Source organism: Pezoporus occidentalis, unplaced genomic scaffold (assembly GCF_034315485.1).
Source record: "Pezoporus occidentalis ecotype Australia unplaced genomic scaffold, CSIRO_AGI_Poc_V1 ctg46, whole genome shotgun sequence".
NCBI lineage: Eukaryota > Metazoa > Chordata > Aves > Psittaciformes > Psittacidae > Pezoporus > Pezoporus occidentalis.
In genome coordinates this window covers 6,627,813-6,643,083 of record NW_026915791.1, presented here as the reverse complement: position 1 = coordinate 6,643,083, position 15,271 = coordinate 6,627,813, and the positions used below count along the sequence as shown (strand labels likewise).

Below are 15,271 nucleotides of genomic sequence, written 5' to 3'. Positions count from 1 at the left end.
CTCAATTTGTCCATCTTGATTTATTACCATTTGGAAATGTTCAGTTTTACTCTGTCTCTTCCTTTTTACATGCTGAGCCCAACTCTGGCATTTCTAGGTTGTTAGCCTTATCTCCCCCTGCCAAGGTTTAGTTGGGATGTACAAAGATGTAGCAGATGTGCTCCTCCTAAACCAGGTATTTAGGATGCCAAGCCTGTGTGCCATGCCAAGCTTGCCTAGGCATAGAACAGAGGCTAGCTGCAAGTTTGGCAAGGCGCATGTATCTGTGGAGATACAGTGAAGCTAAATGTGTAACAGTGGAGTGGTAGTTGGATGAGTGTTTTCTGACTCTTCATAACCTTGGAATAAACTGTTTTCCCAGTAAAGCATGTGACCTCAAAAGATCCCTTCTTTTTCCATCATTTCCTATAAATCAGAGGTGGTCATGTGAGAGAGGCTGCTTACACAGGGGGCAACAGCACTTCCTGGGACTGACCTGAGCCACAAGTGGTTTGGGAGTTCAGGCAGATGAAATGATGCAGCTGAAGTTTGGGACTGCCTGCCAGCTCCTCTTTCCATCAAAGAAACGACTCTGTGGCCAGACTCATCTCCGAGCAGCTCTTCTTCCTGTTACCATTAAACAAGGAAAAGATAGTTTGGAAGTAGGATGTTTTCCACTGACACGGATGTGTCCGAGCAAGTGACAGCAGCTTGATGAGTGCAGTCCTGGGATCACAGCGGCTGGGCCCCAGCAGCCTTCAGAGCCCTGGGCTCTGGACTTCGCTCTGCAGCAGCAACATCACTGATGCTCAGTCCAGCACACACACACACAGAGGATTCTGGAAGTCTTGGGGAAATGGCTTTGCAGGGACTTGTGGGATTTTAATCTCTGCCCTGTCTTTCTCTATTAATTGCAAAATGGGAAATGATGGATTTAGATTTCTTCTCCTTTTGCCAGCTTTGCTTTTAATAACTCTTGACATGAACATGGCCCAGTCTTAAGCTGTAATTGTCAGTCATATCAACATTGGGGTGAGGAATTTATTTGGCAGCAGACACAATGCTATCTCTGGCATTTATTTAATATTCTTTTAGTAAGAATTCCGATTTCCTGCAGCTAACAGGTAATTATTGAATCTGTGAACAGTGTAGAATATAGCCTTTCCACAGGTAAAATGCTTGAAGGTTTTATCTCTTGTTTATTTCTTTTGAATATAGCTCCTTTTGTGCTACTCACTGCTTGTTATTTCATTTTCAAGCCACTGTGGCTGAACTGGTCTAGTTCTTCCACATTCAGTCACATATCAGGAGTGTGTCCTGTTCTAACACTGTCTGGGACTTGAGGAAGGTGTTTTGATCACTACTTACTGGTCCAGTAAGTATTATAAGTAAGTGGGATGCAGAAGAACTTATAAGAAGAAAAGAGAAAGAAGAAAAGGCATGCAAAACAATGTATAAATAGGAGCAGCCATTAATAAAGTGTCATCCTTAATTGTGGCTAGAAGTGGATGGTGCACCCAGCACTGTTTTCCTTTGGCAAACAGTGCTGTTACTGCCGGCATTCCAGGCCTTCCTCAGCTTCAGGCATAATTATGCTGTAGGTGTAAGCACTCCAAGTTGGCACAACAGCTTGATTAATTTGTTCTCTTATGTTTCTTTTGATCTGTTCTGTCAGCTTGGTGGCTGCATTAACAACAAAAGAAAACACGAGATGAAAGGGCAGCCTTGTTGTAAATGGTTTTCCAAAAATAGCTATTCTTTTCCCCCCTAAAATCTTCAGCATTGGCTTCATTTTCATAGATCAGGCCTCAGGCTCAAAGAAATCAAATAGCCTGTGGCTTTGGCAAATGCATGGATATTGTCATCTTCCCTGTGTCTTGGGAATCTCTTAGATGCTGTTCCTTAAAAAGAAACCTTGCTGAGATCTTCACCTCTCACGTTTAGACATTTCCTGCTGGCACAGTAGGCTCCCTTGGTTCTAGGTGTAAGTGCTAACTGAGTCCCTCATCCATTCTAAACGAAGGAAGAGCGAAGAACCATAATGCCAACATGAATCAGATATTGAAAGACTGAAATAAAGGGCGCTCTTCCTTGTTTAGCACATCTTGCATCTGTGATGTTTTATGTTCCAGACACACATCAAGGGGGAAAATAGTTCACTTCTGGCAGCGGAGCTCACAGTCTGTTTTGCTATGAGGCATTCTCCGTATGCAGCAAACTTTAAAAAGAACAAACCATGCAGTTGTGTTGGCCATCCCTGTGGACTGCTCACCAAAACCTCTCTGCTGCATTGAAAGGGGGGGGTGAGGGAAAGAAAAACCATGTAATAGGAAATGAGTGAATATGTGCTATATATGATAAATAGACTCTTGGTGAGCGGAGATCCAAACCCTACATTCTTTTTAAAAGACATGTAGTAAATGCTTGATAAGGAAAAGACTATTAAGATATCTGAAAAGGGAAAAAATAGCCATGGAGTTGAGAGTATGTACAAGACATGGCAATGTCCCTGAATCTGTAAATGGTGCAGAAGAAATTTCTTACCTTACAGAAATAAAGATGTGGAATTCTTATGAATGTCCAAGGTTGCATTAGATTAAAAAAAAACCCAGGCTTTAAAAGCTGAGAAGAAACATAGATTCTATAAACTCTGATTTTTCAGTAGTTACAGGAACAAGGAAGAAACATCACCTGTGCCCAGAGAAGTGGGCATCTGTCCCCTCTAAAACTTCTGGCACCTCTTTGAAAAGCACTAGGACATCAGTACAGAAAGGGCCCTGGGCTAGATGGCACCCATGCCTTTGGACAGATGAGGCAAGTATACAGTCTGGCTACTTGCAGTATTGAGCGTCAAGTAACAGTGGTAAACATTGTAGAGAAGACATGGCTACCACATGGAAATGACATCCTGAGCCCAGGGATGCAGAACAAAACTTGCTAGATATCTAGCATGATAGGGATGAGAGACAACAGTTCTTCGATCCCAAAGAAAAGGACAGGACTGTATTTTTCTCTTCTAATAATCCAAGGTTTTTGCATAGGTGGTGGTGGTGAGTTTCATAGCTTTATCTCTGGCAGATGCTCTCCCTTTGCGATGTGTAGTTTTGCTCTGTTGCAGGCCTTCTTGCTTGGCTGTCTCCTAAGTAGTCAACTCAGAATTGGTTGCGAGAGTTCTAATGTTCCCCTGTCCTGTAAGTTCCCCCCACACCATTTTTCCCTCCAGTTATTTAGATCACTGCTGACCTGAGTGCAGCTACAAAGGAATTGGTGAGAAAGGACCCCCTTAGCCACAGAGTGTAGCTCCCTGCTGTCTTAGGCAAGCACATCCTCTTATTCTGTCTTAAAATTGGTTAAATTCTTTGTCCCTTTCACTTCTGTTGAAAGTTTATTCTAGAATCTTGCTCGTCTGGTAGAAATCTTCTAATTTCCAGGCTTAATGGCTGCTTTTACCCACTTACCTGTCAGTGTTACTTCTGAAGAGAATTGGTGTTTTTCTTGCACTTACTTGCTGGTATTTTTTGTAAATGCAATCCTATTTCCTCACAGTCTTTTTCTTTAACACCACACCACCACCACCCCCCACACTCGTCTTCCTATCTCTTTGCTGAACTTGTTGCCTTTTAAGGTTTACTCTTTCTTGAATACGGCTGACCAAAACTGTGCCCAGTATCCTCCATGTGGTCCCAGCACAAGGTTGTATGTTAGCACCTGTACGTGTGCTCCCTAGTGCAGTGTAGGATCTCTTTCATGCCCTTTGGGTGGCTCAGTCCTTGCAACGATTACCAAAGCTGATTCTCTGTTGTTGCCAACTGAGAAGCTCCTAGGTAAAGCAGAAATTTATAATATATAATAAGATAATATATAATAAGGTAAATTAATATACTCTAAAACTCTTCCATTTCCCTTTTGTTATGTCTCTGTGTCTTTCAGTTCACTGTCTGGTCTGATCATGCTCTGTTAGTGAAATTACCCAGCTTTATCAAGAGAATTCATCAACCAGCTCCACTCTGTGTCTAGCCCATTGATAAAGCTAATAAATAGGACTGGTTTTGCAATGAGTCACTGAAGAACTCTGCAGGAATCCCTTCAGTTTAACAGGGATTACAGTAGTGCAACCTGTTGTCCTGCATCCTTTAGCTAGTCCACAGCATATACTGCAGTGCCTGTGTTGAGGCCCATCTTCTCTTGTGATGACGTGATGAGTACTTGAGTGGAGCCTGGACTTAAGGAAAAGAAAAGGGGGGGGGGGTAATTCTGCTATAAAAATTAGGTAGTGTAGTCTTTAATCTTTATTCTGCTACCTTTCTGTTCAACTAGCTTCAGTCTAAGCAGTTGGGAATTTTGTTATCCTTTGGACCGTCTGTTCTTTGAAGGGCCATGTGTGGTTTAGATTCTGTTATTACAGCACTGACAGTGACTACTGTTATTTACCTTTTTCTGTTCAGCACCTTTCTGTTTATGCTAGGCTGAAAATTACTGTTTTTAGCAGCTTTGAGACTGGAGGGAAAAAAAAAAGTTTGAATAAATATAGAGTACAGGTGTAGGTGGCTTGGTACAGAATGTAATTATATAGTCCACTTCTCATCCTCATCATCTTTTTCATCAGGGTTTCTTAAATGCAACAGTAGAAGTTGATACTCGGCCATGTAGGCAAGCAGTTCCCAGGGAAAATGTCTTTGAGACCAGAACTAAAGATGAGGTTCAGTGAATGCTTTAAATCAGCAATGCTGGAAGAATGAGCAGGCCTGTCTCCTTTCCTGTCATGACATCTTCTGCTCCTGCAAGTGGCTGTGTGGCATACCAGGTTGGGAAACCATTCTGGCTAAGGAGCGACCACAGACCACAGTCAGTAATTTCTCATCCATATCAGTTCCCTGATGTAGCTTTCTTTCCATAGAAGCGTTGGGAACAAAGGGCAGGGATTGTTTTTCCTGGCAGCAGCACCAGTTTCTTAAAGCATTGAGTTACAGCCTTAATTTGATTTGGAAGTTGAGACTTTCAGAAGTATGCACAAAGCATTCTTGGCACTGTTCTTTTGTTAAACTAATAAGGAATCTAGCCTGAGAAGTGCCTTCATAATAAACTCATCAGCAATTTTAGCAGAACTACTTCTAGGCTGGGCATATTCCTATGGTTTAAAAGGGAATTTCTGGAGGGTAGAAGTTCACATAGTGATCCACATGGTGCTATATCTTCAAGAATGTGTGATGGGTTGTTCTGTCTTCTAGCATACAAGGCTTATATATTGCAAATGTGGGCTTCATTTCTATTTCTTTATATTTCTGCTCCTGTGAGTTTGAAAATAATTAGAAAATGAAATTTCCTCATTCCCAAAATAGTGTGTGCAGTTCCAGCTATGAACCTGGAATAATTGTAGTGGTTTTGGTGAAAAACTGGAGCATATTTAGGTTAGGTTGAAAAAGCAAACATGACTCCAGCTGTGTTTTACCAAGCCACTGTTGAACCATTGGTGATGACAATGCTACAAGTCCTTGGAACCTCATTGTACTATGAATGGTACAAGTCCATAGTAAGATTCAGTAACCCAAAGAGCTTGTAAGCTGCATATGAAGGGCACAGACCTGTCGGAAATGAATGTATCTGCAGGGAGGAATTTTTCTCTCATCTCCTGTTTGTTGGAGATAAAGGGGAGCTGGAACTTAGGGGCTCCACAAGAGCAGGGGAAATGAATTAAGATGTACTGTTTCTAATGCTGCTGCTGCTGGAGTTTGTCAGAGAGTCACTATTTGAGGCTTGTTTAAATTGTGCTGTCCTTTGCAAAGGATGGTGTTACACTCAACAAAGGAAGGGTCTGAAAAAGTGCAATTGCCACTGTTTCTTGGCTGAAGGCTCCAGGAGGTGAATAGATTTCATTTCCTGGGTTCATTGGAGTGTCTTATCTCCGCTTTGGAGCAGATTTTACATTAATCAGGGTATTAAAATTTCATAAACTTTTGGAGAAAGCTAAATGTCATGAGTGCCTTTTACATGTATTGTTCTGTCTCTAGCATTATGTTTAAATCCTACTTTATTCTTTGTTGAACCTAAGTATTTTAATCACTGTTCCTTTCTTCCTTGCAGCCTCTGTGAATGTGCTTGTTCAAAACTGCAAGATTTACAATGATGCTAGCTGTGATATCTCTGCTGATGGGCAGCTGCTGGCAGCCTTCATTCCCAGCAGCCAGAGAGGCTTCCCTGATGAAGGAATACTGGCTGTGTATTCCCTGGCACCGCACAACTTAGGCGAGATGCTTTACACAAAGCGGTTTGGTAAGCATACATCAAGAAGTCAGGATGGGTGGGAGTGTGAGAAGTTACCTCAGGACTCAGCCTGCAGTGAGAAGTGCAGTAGTCTGAACACCAGTGATTGTAGTAACAGGAAATGTTTTATTGGCCTTCCAATCAGCTACAAATGCATTACTACTCGGAGAAGCTTGTGGTTTGGTCTGGACATATAAGGTGCAGGTACAGGGGAGATGCTAAGGCATAATATTTTATTCCTTAAGGAACTTTATTGTTTTAGGGGGAAGATGCTTGCAACAAGGAAATGTCCCACAATATCTGTATGTGTGCAGGTCTCCTTATTCTTCTCTGCCCCTTATAAGAACGAGCTTAGTGTGCTGTATGTTACGGGAATGCTGGAAGGGAATGAAGAAGCTGTGAGGATGAAGGATTTCAGCCTGTGAGAGAAATTACCCCTGTTCTCTTCATAGGTCCTAATGCCATTTCTGTGAGCCTGTCGCCAATGGGCAGATACGTAATGGTGGGACTGGCTTCCCGACGTATCCTGCTGCACCCGTCCACTGAACACATGGTTGCTCAAGTCTTCAGGCTGCAACAACCCCATGGTGGAGAAACCTCTATGAGGGTAAGTGTGTGTGTATTCTGCTTCTCTGTGTTTCCATCAGTCATTTCGTGTTGCTTTGGCTCTAGGCTAGTAGTTAATTGCTGGGTTATGATAGCAAAGAGGTAGCGTGCTCCTAGCCCACTGAATAGTAAACATGTCAAGGACTTTATTACAGAGGTATGCAAACATGGCAGGAGAACATGAAAGTAACAGAACTGTGACACTTTACTCTGGTTTTAAATATGATGGCAAACACATTCCATGTCATGGAATGCATTCATAAATCCAGTTAATACTCAGAATACCTAGTAGGTCTTTTGGACTTCTTTGGGTAATACACATCTTGCCTGTGGTACTGTGGTTGGCTTAACTGAGAGAGTTTTTCAGCTGAGGCTTCAGGATCATTTCCTAACATTCCTAAAGGCAGCTAACCTCTAGGAGAGCAGCAGTTTTGGGAAGGATAGGAGCCAAGTACACTAAGGTGAGGTTTACTATACTTTTGCCAAACAGACGTTTGTTGGCTATTTATTTGTGAGCTTTCTATGTATGTGTAGGCATATTTTGGCAATGGAATTATCCTTCCGTACTTCTGTTTTTGTATACACTCTGACTCATTTAGTACCTGAGGAAAAACCTTCATCTTCTTTTACGAACTGGCAAATAGAGTCAAGAGAACACATATGTCTTGATTTGTTCATCAGCAGAGCACAGCAGCTATTCAGTGATAGTTTAGGATTGGAAATGCCACATCCAGCTGATAATGCACACAGCATGTGGAGGAGGCAGAACTAGGTAATTTCTAAAGCTGAAATTGGGGCTGGATTCAAGTTTTAGGCCATGTATTCAGGTGGCTTGTTGCAGGAGATGAAAAATAGCTATTCAATAGCTTCTCATTTTGGGGGATAGTTTGATCATAGTGGAATTAATTCAATGAGCAGCTTCCCCCCCACACCTTTTTCCCTTTTAAGCCTTTTTTTTCTTTTTTAAAAGGTGCCTATGGTTATTATTACTTTTAGCACAGCTTTCCCATGTACAGGGATTGCATTGAGCCATTTGTGCAGTGGCCCAGTACTGGGGATAGTCTTGTCTCTGGGAGAAATTGCTTGCTTCACCTTCAGATGCTGTATCTGCTCCCCAGAGAGCTCATGATTCAGAAAGGGTCATCTCAGCTGCGTCATTACATGAGCTGCTTTATCAGCTGATAAAACTCTTGTTTACCATTATCTGCACCATGTTATAAGGCAAGAGAAGATCAATGATAAGGATATTCTTTGGTGCACCAATCCACACTTTTTCAGCCCTGGTTCTGAGCTGCCATTCTGATATGAGCCACTTAAGGTAAGAGACAGAAATTAAAACGTATTTATGAAGAAAGCACAATTTGGTTAGCAGGTACTGTTGTTTAAAGCTGTGTGGATATGGTGAGATCACTAAATACATGAATTCAGTGTCCTGTTAGATCCTTTTAAAAGTGTAGTTTGCCCTGGCACTGTTTCTTTTTGCAGTTAAGATCCTAGTGAAATACACAGCTTATACTGCCAGATAGGGGAGTATCCGTTCCCTGTCTTTTTACGATATCATAATAAGATAGAGAACTCCTGTTAGCTAAAATCATGTCTCTTCCTCTCATCCATCCTTTACATTTGCTCTAAGCTCCAGTTGCTATAGCTTCTAGCCCTTCCTTTTGGAAACGGGTTTTTTTTTTGTAGCCAGCTTAATCAGTAAGCTGCTGTCAAAATTTTCCATTTATATTTCTTCATCTCCATTTCAAACGTATCTTCTTTTCCTATGGTGTGTTACACTGTTCAAATGCTTGTACCCTTGCTCTTAGTCACCATTTAGTGAAGTAATGCTTTGTATTCCCTTAATCTTCTCTTGTAATTCAATCTTCCAGCTTTCGTGGTTTTTTTCTCTATTGAATTCTCTCCAAAATACCCTTCCTTTTTTTCCCCCTCATTCTGGGATGTGTTTAAATGTGTGTAATCAGATAAGCAGAGTTTTACCAGAAGTCCACAGAGGGTATTTTTCTGTCTGCTTTCTCTGGACTACAGGTCTTTACTTACACACTCAAAAACTTGGTTTTTTCCTTTCTTGTTATTATGGTGCGTTGAAAATCTTGTACACTTTTTCCCACTCCTCCTTTTCAGACTTGCTTCACATCACTGCACTCCTGTCTTTCTCATCTGCTGTAGTTCTGGATTATTTTTCTCCAGATGGATTGCATGTATTCAAAAGGTTGCTTTTATCATCTTCCTTCTACATGTATTTTTAGCTTCCAGAAAGCTTTCCCCCACGTTTTTAAATCTATCCAGTCTAGCAGGATTTGCTAACTAATTTGCTGGTTTCCCCTTTCCCACATCATGTTTAAAGATGTTAAAAACATTTCTTTTCTGACTGCTTTGGACTTTCAGTTTTCTGCATATGTGACAGGGTCACAACTAGACCAGTTTGAATTCATTTGGGTAAAGAGCCTTCTTGTGCAATGATGTTAGGTATTGTTTCAACATTCTGGTGTGTTGTTGGTATCTTTGTGCAGTCTATAGGACCAAGCCTGGAAATCGTATAGCTTAATCTTGTAAATATTATTCTTTCATCTAGTTGTAAAAACTTAGGTATTTCTTCTGTCAAGTTTTGCAGTAAGACTGTTCCATGAGTTTGTAATACTTTGCAGGACATGCAAAAGGAAGATAGAATTTGAAGTAGAAGACATGATAATATTCTTAGCACAGGGGCTGATGTACTCATATTCAGCAGAGTAAAATCCTGTTTCCAGCTTGGCCAGCATGCAGTAGAAAAAAGGATTGGGAAACCTGTTGAAAGTGTATTCTTCAGTCTCTAATTTAATATGCACATTAGAGAGAATCAGAAAGTGTCTTTGTTGCCTCTGTCCCAAAAGCTTGTAACATAAAGCAATTGTTATTCAACTTCTTAATTAAAAATAAGTCATAGCCGTTTTCTGAAGCAATGCTTTGTGGATGTTTTAATATTACATTACCCACGAAACTCCCAAGAGAGAAATTCGAGAGAAATGCCACATCAGATTCTATGAAAATTCTTTTAAGTTGTCTCATAATCTTTTCTTCCTTCCCTGATGCCTTTTGATTTGCAATCAATGAACTGGAGATTAGAGCTTGGTAATGTGGCCTGTAAGTCACTGCACAAGTGTGGGAACCTGCTGAGGGGTGAAATACAGTGATTATTTCTCCTTCAAATTAACCCCTCCTCCACATCCTTGACTAGCAGTCAGTGCAGTGCAGCTTTCTGTTCCTCAGAGAGTTTCCTCCATCTGGCTGTTGAAATAGAGGTTTTGAAGATGCAATTAATTAGTTTTGTTACGTGAAACTCTAATAAATTTAATTGCACCTAGAAATCCACTGGCTGCTGGAGTCATTTTTAGTCTTGGAGAGAAACTCTTTGAGAACTACAGGGCTTTCTAATTATACTAAGGAGTATCTTGGTTGTGAGTGTGCAACGTCTATATGCATTTTGCTCCTAATATTTCAGAGAGGTTTGGGTAGAGTTCTACAGGTCACGGCTGATGTGATTTGACAGTTCTGGATTGTGTTCAGAAATGAAGGAAAAGTAGTGAATTGCCATCAAACAGGGTAGTCACGAGTGGGAGGTTCATGCTCTTTCTATTCAGTCCCTTCAGGCCGATATGCTTAGCATTTCAGATGGAAACCCAGCTTTGATGAAGAGCAAGCTTGTTCTTCAGGCTGAGTTTTCAAAGCTCTCTAGTAGTGTTGACTTTTAACAGGAGTGATATGCATGAGCTTCATTTCTTGTTGTTTTGCGTTAGTGGTTTTCTTCTTGCAGACCTAGCTAGCACCTCTGAAGTTTATCTGTAGTACAGGGAAGGAATTGCTTTTAGCAGATTTCTAGCTTGGGATGGTACAGGTTACAGTGGTACTGGGAATTATCTGGGAATACTTGAGTTTCAGAGATGGGAAGTTTGGAGAAAGGACTAATATGGAGTAAGGATAGATTTTGCAGCCTATTTTGAAAGCGTAGGTGGAGCTGGTCCCCAGATAAAAGAGGATCTGTTTTCAAGTGGCTTGGGTCTAGGGTGATTTCTGAATTCAATATGATTCCAGGAGTATATGGGGGTTAAAGAACTTAGAAGAATGTGAAATTAGAAACTTGATCAGAGCTGAAGGTCCTTAGAAACATAAAAGAGTAAGGCTCAAATTGCTCTGGATCTGTTAGCAGTGGATATTAGCGGGAAAGGCAGCCAGAAGGTAGTTTTATTTCTGGCATTCACAAATTCTGATGCCCTTACAATGTTTAATGTTTTTCATATTACCCAGAGGAAGCTAACTCTAAAATACCAGGAAAACATGATTGCTGTAATCAAATTAAAATAAAACATAGAAAGGAACTTTCAAGCTGAAGATAAAAAAGTGAGGAAGGTGATAGAAAAATTTGATGCACATGAAGCTCAAGTGCAATGCAGTTTGTGGGGAGAAGGTGACTTAACCAAGCTGTATCTCAAATAGTGCATTGTGCTTTGAATCTGGAAGGAAATTCAGGCTGTGAAGATCCAGAATTAGCTCTTGACAAGACTACTGGTATTTGGGAAACATCCCACTGAAGTGTTCGGTTGGTTGCTTGGATGGGACAGATTACATGTGTGCTTCCATTGTAAACGGAGAATTCCAAATACTGCAGGAAGAAGGGCCTGAAGCAGCAAGGCACATGAGTTTTAGCACAGAGCCAAGATTTTTCTCAGCATATTAACTCTTAATGAAGGCAGAGTTTTATTGAGTGCTGTTGTCTCCTGAGCTTCATGCAGGTGTCAGTAGCATCTATTCAGTGTGTCCTGCAAAGGTCACTGCAGTCTGCAAAAATCAGACCTCCTAGACTCACTGTATGAGTTGTGAGTAGCCTTGCAGCCATAACCAAAGGGGCCTTATTCCTGAAAGCAAATTGCCATTCACATTTGCTTCACTGGGGTGGGAGTTACAGTTTGTCAGAACCCTTGATAATGTGAAAAGAAAACTGATTACGAGAATACATGGAGATGGCTTACTGCAACACGTTAGCTCCAGTGGAAAAGTTCATGTGAACTAGCATACTTCTGAAAGCAAGAGTAGTTTGCAAGACAGTACTGACCTCTTGCTGTGTTACTGAAAAAGCATACTTATTGCTGTGGTCCCTTGTGTCTCCTTTTAAAAGAGACTTTGACATTTTCAGGTTGATAGGGAGGGCTTCTGACAATTCTTGAGTAGAACTCAAATAATACATCCAATTACTGCCCAGAGAAACTTTTCACTGTTGGCAGAACTGAGCCAGATGGATGTTTCTTAGACTACTGGAAGTCCAAGCAGAGTCACAGACTGCATGTACATGTTGATACTTGAGAGCAGCTCTGACCAGAAAGGACTTGGGGGTGTTGGTCAACATCACCCAGCAGTATGCGCTTGCAGCCCAGAACCCCCTGTATCCTGGGCTGCATCAAAAGAAGCATGACCAGGAGACTGAGGGAGGTGATTCTCCGTCTCTGCTCTGCTCTTGTGAGACTTCATCTGCAGTACTGCATTCAGCTCTGGGCCCCCAAAGCAAGAGGGACAAAGAGCTGCTGGAGTGAGTCCAGAGAGGCCACAAAGGTGATCAGAGCACTGGACCACCTCCCTTATAGAGACAGGCTGAGAGAGCTGGGCTGGTTCAGCCTGGAGAAGAGAAGGCTCAAGGGAGACTTTAGAGCAGCTTCTAGTACCTAAAAGGGCTACAAGAAATCTGGAGAGAGCATGTAGTAACAGGACAAGGGGGAATGGCTTTAAGCTGACAGAGGGGAGATTTAAATTAGGTATTAAAAAGAAGTTCTAATAAGTTTAACCGTATCCTGGGCTGCATCAAAAGGAGCGTGACCAGCAGGTCAAAGGAGGTGATCCTGCCCCTCTGCTCTCTTGAAGTATTGTGTGCAGTTCTGGTGTCCTCAACATAAAAAGGACATGGAACTGTTGGAACAAGTCCAGAGGAGGCCACGAGGATGATCAGGGGCTGGAGCACCTCCCATATGAAGACAGGCTGAGGAAGTTGGGGCTGTTCAGCCTGGAGAAGAGAAGGCTGCGTGGAGACCTCATAGCAGCCTTCCAGTATCTGAAGGGGGCCTATAGGGATGCTGGGGAGGGACTCTTCATTAGGGACTGTAGTGACAGGACAAGGGGTAACGGGTTAAAACTGAAACGGGAAGTTTAGATTGGATATAAGGAAGAATTTCTTTACTGTAAGGGTGGTGAGGCACTGGAATGGGCTGCCCAAGGAAGTTGTGAATGCTCCCTGATGGTGTTTAAGGCCAGGTTGGACAGAGCCTTGGGTGACATGGTTTAGTGTGAGGTGTCCCTGCCCATGGCCAGGGGGGTTGGAACTGGATGATCTTAAGGTCCTTTCCAACCAAAACCATTCTATGATTCTAGAAGTTCTTCCCTGTGAGGGTTTTGAGATGCTAGCAGGGGTTGCCCATGGAAGCTGTGGCTGCCCCATCTCTGGCGGCGTCCAAGGCCAGGCTGGACACAGGGGCTTGGAGCAACCTGCTCTAGTGGAAGGTGTCCCTGCCTGTGGCAGGGGGCTGGAACTGGATGAGCTTTAAGGTCCCTTTCTATGATACTAGGAATGGGCATGGGGACAGAATCCTTTCCTGACTGATACAGGAAATCCCTCTGGTGTATTGGCAGACTCTGGTAGGTTATCTTCAGGAAAACAAAGGATATCCAAAACCCACGGTGCTAAGCACTGCTCATGTTGATTGTTGTAAGAAAGAGCTTTATTCGTCATCATTGGAAAATGCAGCTTCACCTTGGTGTTACAGATGGCATGAAGATTTGCACAGATGTGCACGTTTAAGTGTAGATGTAGGAATGGTATGTTGTATGAGTACTGAGGTTGCTGCCTTGACTGATTCATCCGTGTCTGTGTGAAGGTTGATAAGATAGAACTAAGAAGAAACTGTGAAAAATAAAAACTTATTAGGATCCCTTCATAAAATATTGTATTGTTAGTTCATGTGATGGTTAAGCATGGGAGCAGTGCCAGTTCTACCAAACTGGCATGAAGGAAAGGCTAATGGCAGCTATTCAGGATGTTTTCACTTCATGGGATGTGAAGCTGAGAACTAAGACCTTTTTCTTTAATATGGTGTCCAGTATTAGGAGACCTGAACTGCTCTTGCAGTTCAGGTAAGGCCTTCAGCCCATTTGCCTCACAGGAGATAGTTAGCTTTGGGGCAGTTGGGTACATAGTTTTAAGTAGGTAGAAGAAATCATGGCAAATATGATTTCTCATCTGAGATTATGTGCAGTCATCTTGCCCAGGTCAGGTAGGGGGAAGGGAGCTGAAGTGAATTATTACCAGATTTGCACTAAGCTGGCTATGGGCTGAGAAGAGGTTTGCAATTTCATGAAGACTTTTTGTTTCCCCGTAATTCTTTCTGCCATCTTTCTTGATTTGAATTTAAGCCAGCTCTTTCCTCCAGTATTTATGCCTTCCAGACGTGTAGGCAGCTGGATGACAGCCTCTTCACCTAGGTGAGGATGCATGTAGCTCTGTCATCAACATATTGTTGACATTTGATCTTGTACGCTGTTCTGTAGAGGCTCAGTAGATGGAGAGTGGGGTGGAATGGCAGCTGTGCACGAATCCTTTGCTCTTGTCATTAGATCTTTAACACAGTGTAGATTTTGCTGTTACAGTCTCAGCATGACATTTAATGGGGAACTCACAGGTGCTGCTTTTGGTTTGCAGTCTGAGTTAAGGGCAAAACTGAAGCTTGTCATTCCTTTTGTCATAGAAGTGACCATGTTTTTTCTGGTTCCACGTTTGAGAGCTGTCAGTGATTTTTGCAAGAGATAGCAATAGCTGGGGGCTGTTTGCACAGTTCAGTTCACTTGTGCATCTGTATTCAATATATACATACCTATCTTCTGTCACACTAACACCCCCTTTGGCATTCCTGTTTCTCTCCTTTCATCTGTTCCAATACACAGTTGAAGGGACAATTGTTTTGTTTAGCAAGTTCTTGCTTACTCAGCCCTAGGTTTCAGATCTGAGCTTGGACCAGTCCCCTAAAGGGCTTTTTAGAGGTATTACCCTGGTTTTGCAGGAGGACAGGTAGTAAATTAGTGAGCCACTTCACTGCCCTTGTGTTGTTTTCCTGCGTGAGAGCTTTGTTACCTGAGATGATCTGCTTCTTTGTAAGACCTAGTTTTTGTTCATGCTTGGAAGTTTCCCAGTAGGTATTTTAAAGCTCTTTCTCATGTAGTAGTTGCATGGCAGGCTTGTGAGATAAAGAATTCATAATGCCAAGAGCTAGCCTAAAGAAAGAAAAGAGTTAGGTGTGCTGTAATGAGGCTTTTCCTGATCTGAGGGTGATCTTTATGTGATTGTGTATGGTCAACAAGAACAAGGTTTTGCCTTTGTAGAAAGTTTCTCAGTCCATCCTACAGAAAC

At 42.1% G+C, this 15,271-nt stretch overlaps 1 protein-coding gene across 3 annotated transcripts in view; it reads left to right on the top strand.

The window, feature by feature from the left end:
• AMBRA1 (autophagy and beclin 1 regulator 1) overlaps positions 1-15,271 on the top strand; it is a 130,540-nt gene that overhangs the window by 79,972 nt on the left and 35,297 nt on the right. For all 3 annotated transcript variants that reach the window (XM_062635807.1, XM_062635806.1, XM_062635808.1), the window contains 2 exons: positions 6,061-6,249; positions 6,693-6,847. In XM_062635807.1, the coding sequence (XP_062491791.1) occupies positions 6,061-6,249; positions 6,693-6,847 (344 nt within the window). The remainder of the gene's footprint in view (positions 1-6,060; positions 6,250-6,692; positions 6,848-15,271) is intronic.